The sequence below is a fragment of the Watersipora subatra genome, chromosome 1 (assembly GCF_963576615.1).
Source record: "Watersipora subatra chromosome 1, tzWatSuba1.1, whole genome shotgun sequence".
NCBI classification, from domain to species: Eukaryota; Metazoa; Bryozoa; class Gymnolaemata; order Cheilostomatida; family Watersiporidae; genus Watersipora; species Watersipora subatra.
Window position 1 is genome coordinate 2187018 of NC_088708.1, and position 15742 is coordinate 2202759.

At 38.3% G+C, this 15742-nt stretch overlaps 1 protein-coding gene across 1 annotated transcript in view; it reads left to right on the forward strand.

The window, feature by feature from the left end:
* Positions 1 to 15392, forward strand: part of LOC137385769 (zinc finger protein 830-like) — a 50243-nt gene extending 34851 nt beyond the window's left edge. The window contains exons 7-8 of the mRNA XM_068072320.1: positions 4608 to 4762; positions 14591 to 15392. Of these exons, the coding sequence (XP_067928421.1) occupies positions 4608 to 4762; positions 14591 to 14750 (315 nt within the window). The 3' untranslated portion in view covers positions 14751 to 15392. The remainder of the gene's footprint in view (positions 1 to 4607; positions 4763 to 14590) is intronic.
* The last annotated feature ends 350 nt before the right edge of the window (positions 15393 to 15742 follow it).

Consider the following 15742-nt stretch of genomic DNA (forward strand, 5'->3'; position numbering starts at 1 on the left):
ATAAGTCGGTGTAACATTTAGAAATAGCCAAATGTTTTTTCAAAAATTTAGTCAGTCCTTTTTATTGATTCAAAAATAGTTCATAAATGCGTTCACTGTGTTTGGAGGCAACATTGAGGCTATTGTCAAAACCATTTTTAAAACGGTAACATAGTATACACTATGTAATTTTCATGCAGGATTCTTTCTGCGGCCCATTGTCTTGTTGTAAGGTGCATATGTATATCACATGTAACAGCCAATAAAACTATGGACTCGTGTGATGACCAACCAAACAAGATAAAACTAGCAGTTTTAGGTCGCAGTAAGCTTGGTTTTTAGAGACCTTATCGTTTTAATTATCTATCAAAATAGTTGGAGCCACTGTCAATGCATACGTAGTGCCACTGTCAATGCATACGTAGTGCCACTGTCAATGCATACGTAGAGCCACTGTCAATGCATACGTAGTGCCACTGTCAATGCATACGTAGTGCCACTGTCAATGCATACGTAGTGCCACTGTCAATGCATACGTAGTGCCACTGTCAATGCATACGTAGTGCCACTGTCAATGCATACGTAGTGCCACTGTCAATGCGTACGTAGTGCCACTGTCAATGCATACGTAGTGCCACTGTCAATGCATACGTAGTGCCACACTTATTCCACAGCGTTAAAATATGTGAATATTGCACGCAGCTATGCACGATTGAACTTACTATCGTGGTGACTGCAGGGGAAGCAGACCCGGACTGAATATCAACTGCCCGGCTATTGGCTGATTTGCAAGCAATAAATTTTTCAAATGCACTAATCCTAAGCACTATGCGATGAGGGTCTATCACTGGTAGCTCAGTGTCTAACTGCATCGTGTGAGCTTTTCATTCATGCTAGTGTAAATGCATCTATATATCAGTGATACGTTGAACAGTTGCATGTGGTTATGAGTGGTTCTAAGTTGATAGCCAAATATATGATCTCCTAGTTCTAAAATATCATCAAATGCATTCTTATTTTCTGCGTTTCTATTTGCCTCTGCGGTAGAAGGGGTTTGAAGGAGTTTGTTCTAACATATGAAATCATGCCATGTACGCCTACAGCCATTTGTTTGCTCTGTCATGATGTCTAGTCCCTACTTACCAGTGATCCTGGTTGGGTCTGCCAATCTTATTGTTGTGTAAGTTGTCAATATTTATTTGTACTTTTAATAACTGTCTCCTGTCTACTAAGTTGGCAAGATATATTATTGAAATTTTAATTAGCTAATACAGCTGCAATATTATTATTACGTCAAAGCACACAAACATTTCACAATAATTTACACGTTTGTAAGCATGATGTTTTACTCGAAATGGCTATAGGGATGTTTATCTGTGGAAGAGGTTGTCTATGACATCTATACACGCTGCCTCATCTATTAGGTCAGCAACGATGCTATAGACGCAACTGTTTATGGTAACCACTTCCTCAGAGTTCATTATGTAGGATGAAAGAATCTAGTGACACATCTGAAGGCTATATCTGACTTCTAATGTACTATCCACACATTAAATATAATGTCATAGTTTTTTATTAGCCAGTCAGCAATCTATTGATGGATTCATTCTAAGTCTAAGTGTTATAGCCCTAAACTAGCAGCATGATGAGCAGTCAAATAGTAGAAAATACCCGACTTAGACACTATATATATCGACCCGTTCTCATACCCCATTGCAATGGACTTTAAGCTAACCATGCTAATGTGAAGTAAAGTTCATGCTTGTTTAAAAAGAAACTCTAGGAGAAAATCATATGCACATGCTGTAAATTGTGTTCTCTTGAAATAAAGACTAGCTCTCTAATCATACACATTCCATCTCTAAACTCTTTCAACCACGCGTGACAACTTTGTTATGTAATTCTTAATGCATGGTGCATATAGAATGACATAACAACTCTCCAAACTGACAGCACAACAAACGAATATTCAAATGAGTTACACATTATTGGAATGCGTATTTTGACAGAATCTCAGTAAACTGTTACTCATGTCTTTCATGATGTACATCGTCAAATCATCGTATCACAGTGCTGAGGGAGACTGGTTAGCGACTGCGCTACTAGTAGCCTCGTTTAAACAACTACGTTATACTCGGATGCTTTACCATGCAAAGCATCTTTTTCCATGAATTGTTTTGGATTATGGCTCGACTTCGTGAAGGAAGTTCCATGACAATTTCCTATCTTTGTTATAGAAAATATATAGGAAATCTGTTCCTTACAAATACTTAACGGAATATGCATCTGTATGTTTTGGTATGAAGTCTATTATACCAATCACAGATTGCTGCATATATGAAAATTTGCTGTGAATGCCATTCAAACAATATTGTAATACAGCATGCTATTAATCCGCTTTAACCTAATTTTTGATTGGTTCATTTGATATTATAGTTTAAATTGAGTTGTTTTTATTGCATTTATTCAAAAACCATAAATAGGTAATTAAAAGTTGTTTTCAAACTTTTCTTCAAAACTTTTCTTCTAATTTTCGTTTACTCCCATGGCTACTTAGCATTAGTAATTTTGGTAGATATTTGCAAAGCTATAAATAATTTCTGATTAGGTAATCATAAATATTTTATATATTAACAAGCAATCACAATGTATTAGAGGTCTCTGTATAATTGACCATTTATATTACCAAACTAGCAACATGAATATATATATTAGTGCTAATCACTTAGATAATTGCCAAAGACAAGTCAATATGGTGGATGACTCGATTGTAGTGTAAACCAACCACTGAAGATCACATTAAGCTAATACATTTAAACGTTTACCGGTTTTGAAATATTACATGAGTTTTTTCAGATGATTGTGCCGACGTCTTTGTTTTACATTTTAAAGGTGCAGTCAATTTTCGCATGAGTTTTTCGCTTCATTATTAGGAGTAAATCATTATTTTGTTAATAGCACATACATTTAAAAATTACCTAAACGTTCTGCTACTGTCATAATGTATTTTATATTTCGATAATTATAGTTTACTTGGCTTTTGCAAAAGTTTAATTTTTGATCTGTTGTAGTTTATAAAAGTGAGCATTATTCCTTAGTAACGTAAGTAGTCGAAATTATTAAAGGGTGTTTTTAAAAGAGAAGCTATAACAATGGCTAAAAATTAAATACATTGGTAGAAAAACTGACAAGCTTGTATTGGAATTGTTTTAGACTTGATTGTTATGTAAGGTATGTAGCCTAAGGTATGTAGCCTAAGGTATGTAGCCTAAGGTATGTAGCCTAAGGTATGTAGCCTAAGGTGTGTAGCCTAAGGTGTGTAGCCTAAGGTGTGTAGCCTAAGGTGTGTAGCCTAAGGTGTGTAGCCTAAGGTGTGTAGCCTAAGGTGTGTAGCCTAAGGTATGTAGCCTAAGGTATGTAGCCTAAGGTATGTAGCTTAAGGTATGTAGCCTAAGGTATGTAGCCTAAGGTATGTAGCCTAAGGTATGTAGCCTAAGGTATGTAGCCTAAGGTGTGTAGCCTAAAGTGTGTAGCCTAAGGTGTGTAGCCTAAGGTGTGTAGCCTAAGGTGTGTAGCCTAAGGTGTGTAGCCTAAGGTATGTAGCCTAAGGTATGTAGCCTAAGGTATGTAGCTTAAGGTATGTAGCCTAAGGTATGTAGCCTAAGGTGTGTAGCCTAAGGTGTGTAGCCTAAGGTGTGTAGCCTAAGGTATGTAGCCTAAGGTGTGTAGCCTAAGGTGTGTAGCCTAAGGTGTGTAGCCTAAGGTATGTAGCCTAAGGTATATAGCCTAAGGTTGACATACAAAGTTTCTCTGTGTCCTTTTATAAGTAGCTCCGCGTACTGTTACAATGTACCATATTTGGCTGAGAGTATTCAATTTAAAATAGAATTGCTGGTAGATGTTGCATCTAACCAGTGTCTATCTCTTTGTGCTGTTGCATTTCTATATTCACCTGAAACTTCAACTCCTTATTGGATCTATAAAATGAGTTGAACTCTCACAGAAACTCATGCATATGTCGTATGACTTTTTTCGGCATATGACATAAAAAAAAGTCTCTCGAAATTCAACTTTGCCGGTTGGTGTGCTGTATGCATTTGAATAATGAAGGCGCCGATATGCTATTTCGACATGAAATTCCAACCACAATGCCTGAAAGAGATACGATGCTCCTTCTCTCCCTTTTGAGGTCAGCATTCTTCGTGTTTCGCTTCTTGATATTGCGTGAGTGAAACGAAAATTAGTGAAAAGTAAGCAAAAGTAAATGGCATTTTCGTCTTACGATGCTAACACCGGAACGAATAAATGTTGTAAAGTGGGGATTTACCGTAAATGTTTTTCATCTCCTTTTCAGCTTGATACTTTTGTGGATTCATATCTCATGCTTGTTTACTAATAGTTCTTAATTGAGCTGGTTGTAACATTCATTCTTCTTTCACTGTATTAAAAAATAACAGTTTAAAATGGAGTTTACATTACTCATTATTGTCTAATAACTGATGTGTGTGACATTGCAACTTCTATAAGATTTAATTGTTGATGCTGTATTTGTTGCATATATATGTACAAAAGCGCTGAAAGCTATGTAAGAGTTGTTGGTATAACTCTATTCATCTCGGCCCATTTAGGCGAGGAACATAGAATATATAGACAAAGACGAGGTAGAATGGGAGAGATTCCAGTCAGAGATGAAGGGTGAAGTTCAGGTGTCGGAGCAGCTGCAGGCGGAGGAAGAGGAGGTCACCACAGAGGATCGACATTTGGAGGAAATAGATGAGCAGTTGTAAGCACATTTATGTAGCACAAACATAACTTGATACTTAAATGGAACGAGCAAGTTTACCTTCGTGTCCGTACTGTTGGTGAGTTTACCTTGGTGTCCATACTGTTGGTGAGTTTACCTTCATGTCCGTACTGTTGGTGAGTTTACCTTCGTGTCCGTACTGTTGGTGAGTTTACCTTCGTGTCCGTACTGTTGGTGAGTTTACCTTCGTGTCCGTACTGTAGGTGAGTTTACCTTCGTGTCCGTACTGTTGGTGAGTTTACCTTCGTGTCCGTACTGTTGGTGAGTTTACCTTCGTGTCCGTACTGTTGGTGAGTTTACCTTCGTGTCCGTACTGTAGGTGAGTTTACCTTCGTGTCCGTACTGTTGGTGAGTTTACCTTCGTGTCCGTACTGTTGATGAGTTTACCTTCGTGTCCGTACTGTAGGTGAGTTTACCTTCGTGTCCGTACTGTTGGTGAGTTTACCTTCGTGTCTGTACTGTTGGTGAGTTTACCTTCGTGTCCGTGCTGTTGGTGAGTTTACCTTCGTGTCCGTACTGTTGGTGAGTTTACCTTCGTGTCCGTACTGTTGATGAGTTTACCTTCGTGTCCGTACTGTAGGTGAGTTTACCTTCGTGTCCGTACTGTTGGTGAGTTTACCTTCGTGTCCGTACTGTTGGTGAGTTTACCTTCGTGTCCGTACTGTTGGTGAGTTTACCTTCGTGTCCGTACTGTTGGTGAGTTTACCTTCGTGTCCGTACTGTTGGTGAGTTTACCTTCGTGTCCGTACTGTTGGTGAGTTTACCTTCGTGTCCGTACTGTTGGTGAGTGTACCTTCGTGTCCGTACTGTTGGTGAGTTTACCTTCGTGTCCGTACTGTTGGTGAGTTTACCTTGGTGTCCGTACTGTTGGTGAGTTTACCTTCGTGTCCGTACTGTTGGTGAGTTTACCTTCGTGTCTGTACTGTTGGTGAGTTTACCTTCGTGTCCGTACTGTAGGTGAGTTTACCTTTGTGTCCGTACTGTTGGTGAGTTTACCTTCGTGTCCGTACTGTTGGTGAGTTTACCTTCGTGTCCGTACTGTTGGTGAGTTTACCTTCGTGTCCGTACTGTTAGTGAGTTTACCTTCGTGTCCGTACTGTAGGTGAGTTTACCTTCGTGTCCGTACTGTTGGTGAGTTTACCTTCGTGTCCGTACTGTTGGTGAGTTTACCTTCGTGTCCGTACTGTTGGTGAGTTTACCTTCGTGTCCGTACTGTAGGTGAGTTTACCTTCGTGTCCGTACTGTTGGTGAGTTTACCTTCGTGTCTGTACTGTTGGTGAGTTTACCTTCGTGTCCGTACTGTAGGTGAGTTTACCTTCGTGTCCGTACTGTAGGTGAGTTTACCTTCGTGTCCGTACTGTAGGTGAGTTTACCTTCGTGTCCGTACTGTTGGTGAGTTTACCTTCGTGTCTGTACTGTTGGTGAGTTTACCTTCGTGTCCGTACTGTTGGTGAGTTTACCTTCGTGTCCGTACTGTTGGTGAGTTTACCTTCGTGTCCGTGCTGTTGGTGAGTTTACCTTTGTGTCTGTACTGTTGGTGAGTTTACCTTTGTGTCCGTACTGTTGGTGAGTTCTTGAAAAAGTTAGCGATTTTTGTTAAGCAGACAAAGTTCTTCATAGATGGTGAATACACAAGCGGTACTACAGTAACTGTTAGCACACGTTTGCAAATAACAAACATTTGGTGAGTTTTAAAGCAATTACCTCTTCTAGTCAACAGATGCTAGTGCTGATATTTATCTGTGGATGATCATGATAGAGAATAGTCTGTTCACAATGCATCCTTCACACCAAACCCTTTTAACTAACTAGCATTAGTTATGCATTCATTTACCCTTTTGCTGCAGGAAGAGCTGTCCTGATGCCTTTTGGCAGCGAGACTTGCGCTGCCAAAAGAGCTAACTGGCTCTGAGCGATATAAAAAATTAATCAACTTTCTCATTTTATGAATGACTAGATTTGCTGTAGCAACATTAGTGCAGACCCGTTATAATTCTAGATGAGAGTTAACAAATCTTTTATGAGGAGTTACAGGTCATTAAAGCTCTGTTCCAGCAGAATTTAGTCAAACAGACATACAGCCATTTATCATAAACATTTTATCATTCTAGATCAGCTTTCTTAGTTTATTAGAGACATATTTTTTATTTCATAGAAATGGATTTTTAGCAGGAATTATCTGCTTACCAGTTTTAAAGGTCGCAGAAATAATTTCTAGACTCTCCGTCAATTATATGGTGCTGACCCTAGCGACGTTTCAAGTGCTTGTAAAACAGGAATGCGTGAACCTTATCGATTTCGTTTGGCTTACTTCGTTCGGCAGCAACTTTTGCCGTTATGGACAGTTCACCCGTACCTGGAGTCATTTAAAATGGCTCGTCCTTGCCAAACCTTAAACTTTCTCCCAACATATAATTTGGTAAGTTCATTACAGGTAACAAGCCTTTACCTGTAAGCCTCCTCGTATTAAAGTCTTTACCTGTAAGCCTCCTCGTATTAAAGTCTTTACCTGTAAGCCTCCTCGTATTAAAGTCTTTACCTGTAAGCCTAAGCCCTCGTATTAAAGTCTTTACCTGTAAGCCTAAGCCCTCGTATTAAAGTCTTTTTAAGGTTTGCTTACAATGATACAATTTGTATTTCAACTCGCTTGTTGTGTGCCATTTGAATTATATAATGATTAAGTATATTTTTATATGGTTTATAACTATGTTAGACTTATAGAAAAATTGTAAGGGTTTACATGCAGTGATACATCACTTCCTATTTTCTCTAATCAGCTGTAAAGTGCCGGCATTGCCCAGTCACTATAGCAGTTTTTGCCACTTACCCTCTGACAAAAAAGGGTTGAAGCTGACCATTGCTGAATGGAGTCACACTGATTATACCAGTTCTATGTGGACAGACAATCATCAATATAGTAGTTACTGAGCTCTTATCAGCATTCGCTGCTTGAGTATTGCAAATCACACTTATGCAGATGGAATATGCGAACACTGGCGGAGGAGAGACGATGAGCGAGTCGTTTAAAGATGCGGAAATTAGTCTATTCTAAACAAGCAGCCATGAGTCTAACAATGAGACCAAATTAGTCTATTCTGAACAAGCAGCCATGAGTCTAACAATGAGACCAAATTGAATCATTGCCTTATTTTTTGCATTATTCATGCGATTGTCAGTTGTAGTTTGTTAATGACTAACTGCTTTTATTACTAGGGTTTGTGGTACATAGCAGGATTTGTAAACTTAGCCAATGTTTGAGCAATTGGCTGCATTTTTGGATACTCATCTGATAAGATGACTGTGGAATGAGGATGTGGGTTCAGCAAATAAGATGAGAATTCCATATAATACGTTGATGCGGTAACATATTATAATCATATCTATTGTAAGAAAATGATATCTTTGCCATCTTTTTCTCATAAATTATCACAATGACGATGAGCTGTGAAATTGCCAGTTTAGAACAGTTGTGCTTACTAATGCTCTAACCAAGGTACACATATAGCAACCATAAGCCTAATAGCAATGCTACGTAAAAGATACGTTTTGTTGACATACGAAAATGAAACGATGCATTAAAGGTTTTCCGTCAATACAGTACAGTAGGAGCTCCAACAATGTAAATAACCCATTCCAGGAACATTTATGTTATAGGGATTTGTTATAAGAACAGTAAAACATATGTAATTTTCGTCAACATTCAATGCTCAATAGTTCTTAAAGAAATAGATTCACCAACTATCACTTCGCACTGTGTAGAGGTAGCCCTCTCTCTCACCCCCTCCCCCCACTCCTCTCTCTTTCTCACCCAATCCTCTCTCTCTCACCCCCCCCCCCTTCCACTCCTCTCTCTCTCTCTCTCTATGCTTTCTTCACTTTCTCCTTTCTTTACTCTCTCCCTACTTCACTCTCTCCCTACTTCACTCTCTCCCTACCTCACTCTCCCTACCTCACTCTCCCCACCTCACTCTCTCCCTACCTCACTCCCTTACCTCACACTCTCCCTACTTCACTCTCTCCCTATCTCACTCTCTCCTTACTTCACTCTCTCCCTACCTCACTCTCTCCCTACGGCTCAAATTTGACGTAGTTGAACACGACTCACGACGTGCTTCTGTTTACACTTTCATGCAACCTCATTCGTCGAAATATTTTTACAAATAAACTTCACGCATTCAATAAAACCTATTATTGAATGCGTCTATTATTCTTACGCGTGTATTTCTTTATCATTGTAATACTGTCATTTTGAGCACATCATTGTAATACTGTCATTTTAAGCACTGATATCTCAAACCCTATCCTAAAAATTAGTTTACTTTTTCACCTTTAGCTCGAGGGGGCGCATCTCATCCTCTGATAAACATGAAAGGGCCTGTTGGTCACCTGTGATGGTCAAAAAACGTTGCAGAAATTGTTCGCGCTATTTGGCAGGAAGTATGGGTCATATGATCAGATTATGACTAGATGGTTAGACCAAGCTGAAACGAAACAGTAAAGTAGCTAGCAGCTATATTTGATGAGGACTTTGCGGTAAAACCCGAAGTGTTTGTCATAAACTAGTGCCACGAGATGTTTTATATTGAGCCTTTTATTTCACGTGATAACATCACGTGTCAAAACAATAATCCCGTCGAGTTGAGTACGTCATCGGAATAACGGGATTCCAACCTACAGCGCTGTGTGGCGTGATTACTGATAGCCTAGCTTTAGCTTGATTGCGAGTACGCGCTGTGTGGCGTGATTACTGTTGATTGTGAGTACGCGCTGTGTGGCGTGATTACTGTTGCTTGATTGTGAGTACGCGCTGTGTGGCGTGATTACTGTTGCTTGATTGTGAGTACGCGCTGTGTGGCGTGATTACTGATAGCCTAGCTTTAGCTTGATTGCAAGTACGCGCTGTGTGGTGTGATTACTGTTGCTTGATTATGAGTACGCGCTGCGGGGCGTGATTGCTGTTGCTTGATTGTGAGTACGCGCTGTGTGGCGTGATTACTGTTGCTTGATTGTGAGTACACGCTGTGTGGCGTGATTACTGTTGCGCAAGTCACTCCACTCACAATAACTAGATGAGCTTTTATAGATGCCATTATTAGACTTATTTCACAAGACCAGATGTTGTGACAGTACAAATAATCGGACACAATACTTAAACCGGTCAAGTGATGATGGGCGGAATGTAAATATCAGGCATATACAATGGTTAACAACAGAATACTAGGATATATAATTGGGATACCTGACTAGAAGCACCAGGCGAGGGTTGGGGTGCACCAACTGACAGATATCTGAAAAATCTTACAAAGTTTAAACAATTTTGAAATCTAGCTTTTTCTTGTATCATCATAAATGGATTTAGTTGATCAGCCATATCTTTGGGCTTTTAAGCGAAGTCTGTTTGCAAAATTTTTAAAACTTACAGAAATAATTATTGTTAATTTTGTAAAAACAAAAATTAGCTTGCCTCACTTGGCTGCTCTGCGCAATAGTATAATATGACGATAGTATACTATAGTATATAATCGTATGATACGACTTCACATTTTTCCTGCTGTCTTTTTAATATTTCTTTGGGCTTTAAAATTGAATCTTTGAAAATTGGGCTGTTTTTATACCGCTAGTTCTGTTGGAGTGGGAGATTTCACATGTCTAATGTATATACTATTTCACATGTCTAATGTATATACTATTTCACATGTCTAATGTATATACTATTTCACATGTCTAATGTATATACTATTTCACATGTCTAATGTATATACTATTTCGCATGTCTAATGTATATACTATTTCACATGTCTAATGTATATACTATTTCACATGTCTAATGTATATACTATTTCACATGTCTAATGTATATACTATTTCGCATGTCTAATGTATATACTATTTCGCATGTCTAATGTATATACTATTTCGCATGTCTAATGTATATACTATTTCACATGTCTAATGTATATACTATTTCACGTGTCTAATGTATATACTATTTCACATGTCTAATGTATATACTATTTAAATAAGTTTGATGAAAGCAAAATAAAAAATGGAGTAGTAGTACACGGCTGTTGGAGATATTGTTACTAATGAGGTTCGATTACAGCGCACCCACAGTCATGTTGCTAGTTTGCGTTGTTCTTGTAACTAACATTGACTATTATGAATATAGCTCTACAGAAGCCTTGCATGTTAAAATGTGACAGTATTTCAATGCTCATTGCATGCAGTTTGTAGTTAGTTAGGTTGCTAGCTGAATAGCTATAATAACAACAATTCCGCTTGGAATATATCTTCCGCTTGGAAACAAGCTGAATGATTAACAATGATTTTCCGGATGATTCCGGATTAGAATAGGGTTGTTTGTCTCGTAATAATATTTGTAAAATGTTAAGACTCTGTCATACTCTAACAATAACTTTATTATTTCAACAAGGGCTATTTGCAAAACAGTTAATCTGTTTGAACATTTTTTTTGTATGTCAAAACCGTCCCACCTTGTAACGTATGAAGCACTGTTTGACATTTGTCTAACCCCATATAACCAAACAATGCGAAGGAGATCTGCATAAATATGTACTGATCTATAGAAGTGTAGTACTTTGAAAGACGGTTCATCGTATGTTGGAAACTATTTTGTATGTCGAGTCAAATATTTGCTCGAATGTTGCGTCGTGTTTTGAACAATTTATATGTTCAACACGGATATAGATAAAATGTTAAAAATCTCACTATAAATACTATTGAGAAAAAAATCTTTTATATTCATGCCAAACATTAATGGTGCATGTTAGTACATTTACGGAAAAAATTCAAACAATCCAATTCCGCTTGAACTAGTGTATAAGAACTGCTCAACATTTTATGTTGAAGCACTGCCTTTTCTTTATTTAAATGTTTAGGAAAGGTTTGAGCAGTTCTGCTGGTAAAACAAAGTTAATGAATTAGCAAAGATACTAGTATTTGTATCAAATTAGAACATCTTGTATCGAATGAAGACAAGGCACTTTTGAGACACCGGATGATGACAGAGTGGGAGAATAAGCGTTGAATAAAGATGCAGCTCTACTATAATAAGTTAGTTGTAGAAAACGTGAGCCATAAGCCCTAGATTAAAAACTTGTGGGCATTTTTGCGTGGACAAACAACTCCAGAAGGGCATAAAAGACTGCAATATACATTACATGTATATCCCAGGGTAATCCCTTAGTGTGCTTGCTCGGTGAGCATCCCTATATGATGCTCACCGAGCGTCATATCTGTGTGTCATGATTAATAGATTTATTCTAATAGATGTATAATAATTGATGTATTTTGAAAGTCTACGTCAGTAAGAAAGTTATGCATAGATTTTGTTATGATTGACAAAGCATATCAATCTTTATGGTTAGATGTGTATCTGTGAGTTTTTATAAAGCTGGACGTCAAAGAGAAAGATTTGTATCAGACAGGAATGGTATAAACATGTGTCAATATATAAGCAGGTTCTTGGTTGCTCTATCCATTCCTAGAAGACTCAACAAATTCATCCAATTTTACGTATCAATTTTCCGGGGTCAGATATGAAATAAGTGTTAGTCAAGGTTTGAGCATTATTTGAAAATAATTGCTTGTAACATGATTTGAGTCCGGTTAACAGTAAGTTGCAACATAGTCTGATCATGGGTTTTTGAAAAACAATAGTGTGTGTACGCCGGCCCGTCAGAAAATTCAGCCCTGAATTTATCACTACGAGCCAACAGTTAATAACAGTCATGTTGGTGAGCCACTGGAATCGCAGTAACATAAACTAGTTGGACTTCAGGATTTTTGAAAGCTGATCATTTCTTTCTCTATGTGAATAGCATTCGTGTAAGATATGTCTCCTTTCTCAGAATGCAAAGATTTCAGCAATGGTCTTCCTAAAGTATATTTTAGCTGTCAAACCCTGTGATTAACTCGTTCATAAAATAAAAACAAGTCAGATGGTTTCGCGCTGTACGATGCTTAACCTGCTGGCTGTTGTTTAAAAATTCTCACCCTTTATTTGTAAAATATACAAAAATATTTCGCATCGGTCTTACTTGGTGATTGCAGTCATACGCAGATACAGTAGGCCCTCCTATTCCGTTTCTTCAACTATCGCGGCTTCGCTGTATTGCGGGTTTTTAAAGGTCATGGCCATCGAGTTTTTTCGTTTTTATTTAATAATGATAACTTTATCCTCTTGTTTGGAAAGAAATGAATTGAAGGGTTAGTATACAGGGTTAGTACAGTTTACATTATTGTCTCTTTGTGACTTTAGGGCAACTCATCACTGGCAGTGACTCATCACTGGCAGTGGCTTTCATTTGAATAGCTATTGCACTAGACTATCAGTTTCCTTGCTAAGGCATGAATGAGGAGAGCACAGTCTATTAAATGGGGAGAGCACAGTCTATTAATATGAAAGTACCCTAGCAACTCGCTGGTTGATGACAGCAATAAAAATAGTCTTACAACAAAAGCTTGAGTTACAACGATAGCTTGAGTTACAGCAATAGCTTGAGTTACAACGATAACTTGAGTTACAACGATAGCTTGAGTTATAATGATAGCTTGAGTTACAACGATAGCTCGAGTTACAACGATAGCTTGAGTTACAACGATAGCTTGAGTTACAACGATAGCTTGAGTTACAACGATAACTTGAGTTACAACGATAGCTTGAGTTACAACAATAGCTTGAGTTATAACGATAGCTTGAGTTACAATGATAGCTCGAGTTACAACGATAGCTTGAAACCGCTTTATAATTATTGAATTGAATTTAAATGTCTCTCCTATCTCATCTACCAAGAATCACCAATAATATTGACTGTGGCATATATACTTAATATTGGATATTCAGCATTGACTCGGCCTCATTGATTTCTGCCACAATTCTCACTGATTTCTTACAGATTTCAGGATCATATATACAGAAATATATATATGGTGTAGGCTGCATACTTGTATATGAATAATATAATGTTGTATAAAACGTTATACGTGCCGCCTTCGTTGTATATACACGTTGTATATGCGCCGTAGACGGCGTGTATATAATGTTGTATATACACGTTATAAGAGAGCCGTCTATACTGGCTTACTTATAACGTGTGTATATAAGTAAGCCGCCTACACATAGGCATTTATTCACATGTATGGTAATTGCAAAAGTTTAGAAAGTGGTTTAAGGGGTCTGAACTGTTAAAATTAATAATTCAAAAAAGTCTAGTTTCTATTTCGTGGGTCTGGACTTAGGAACTGGAATTAGGAGAGAATACTGCAGATGTTTTTGTAAGTTGGACTATATAATGCAATTCTGGCCGGTCTGGATGCAATTGTCATATCAAATTTTGCCTTAAAATTCTAGATTGCTACTGTTGAAGCTCAATTTGAGTTCTTCTGTATCCTCATCTTTTCGCTCGCTGCATTCACTAAAACTTCCTTCCATGCAGTCCAACAAAATAAGCAGATATGATCTAGGAACCTTGCTGCTGCAGGTTGTTATTATAGCCAGTGAGCAGTAGCTCATTCATCTCTTCTGCCAATAAAATTATTATTGTCGCTTGTACCTGTCACGTCATGAACAGTTGCTGTTGTGCTTGGACACGCTTGCATGTTGTTGGATGATGTTTTTTTAACGATAATTTATTTCCGTACTGGTTGCTTGTAACAGAAACAGAGAATCTAATGGCAATATGCAAGAAAACCGACCGACCGGTTGTGTACTGAGGATACCAACCCAACCAACCTCATTAAATGTTTTTGGTTAGGCTTACCTGTTTAGATGCTGGTCTTTTGCAGAGCTCAATGGGCCAAGGTGAACAAAATGGTCAAACAGAAGATGACCTTGATGGAGTCAAAGATGTTGAGTGTCGAAGAGAGCCAAGCGGAAACAATGGAATCCGATGAGTCTGATGTGGACGAGTTTTTAGATTGGCGGTCGAAGGGTTTGTTGAGCTGAGAGTCGCTCGTGGAGCCAAACATAAGCTGACTGATAGACAGAAGTTGCAACCGGTCAAAGCCAGCTCCTTTTTACCATCCCCGTTGTTTCCTACAGCATTGACCAAACCTCTCCTTCCGTATAAGGATTGCCACAAGATCTTATTCTTCTGTGGCGCAGGAAATGGTGGTCATTAATTCTACAAGTGAAGCTAATTATACTGCAGTTTCCAATTGACGTGCGTAGATTGACCTGTTTTGTATCGACAACAAAGCATGTCCACTATACAATCTTTACTATGAACCATGTTTGCAATTGTTTTCTTTGGCTTTCCATCGCTCAGGTGTTACTGGTGAGATGTCTTACCACTCAAAGGTCATTGACTGAGCTCCTTAACGACACTCTTTCCTATGCCATAAACTGTTACCATTGCTACCTAGGGTGCTTAGCACGGCGCCATTGTGCAATTTGATGCAAGTTTCTGAGCATATGAGAAAATTGTTTCGTGTCGCCTTTGTTTCTGGTGTCCATTGTAACCACTGCCAAAATGAACCAACCACAAGTGGCGCCCTTTTTCTATATAAGAAAGGAGGGAAGTGGTTAGAACCTTTGCTTTAAATTATAAGGCAGAGCAAATCCACCAACACTTGTGTGCCATTTTTACAACAGTCTATGACGATAAAAAATATGCTATGGTATATCAGCTCGAAATGCACCAAGTTTACAGCCCGAATAGCAGCATGTTTAAAATTAAACAGGGAGTTAACGAGATGTAAAGTTTACCTAAGCATATGATTGTTCGGTGTACAAAAGTACAAGGTATAAATGGACTTGTGCAGATCTACGCTTGTAGTTTAACTCATATAACTGAATAAGTAGCAGACACAGGGGGGCTAGCTTGTTTCAAGGTCAGTCTTATAATATCTCTTACCTGTCTCAGACTCCCTCATAGAGCGGTCATCACCTAGCGGATGCCCTCTCAAGGCTTATTACATGATTAGATAATAGCGATA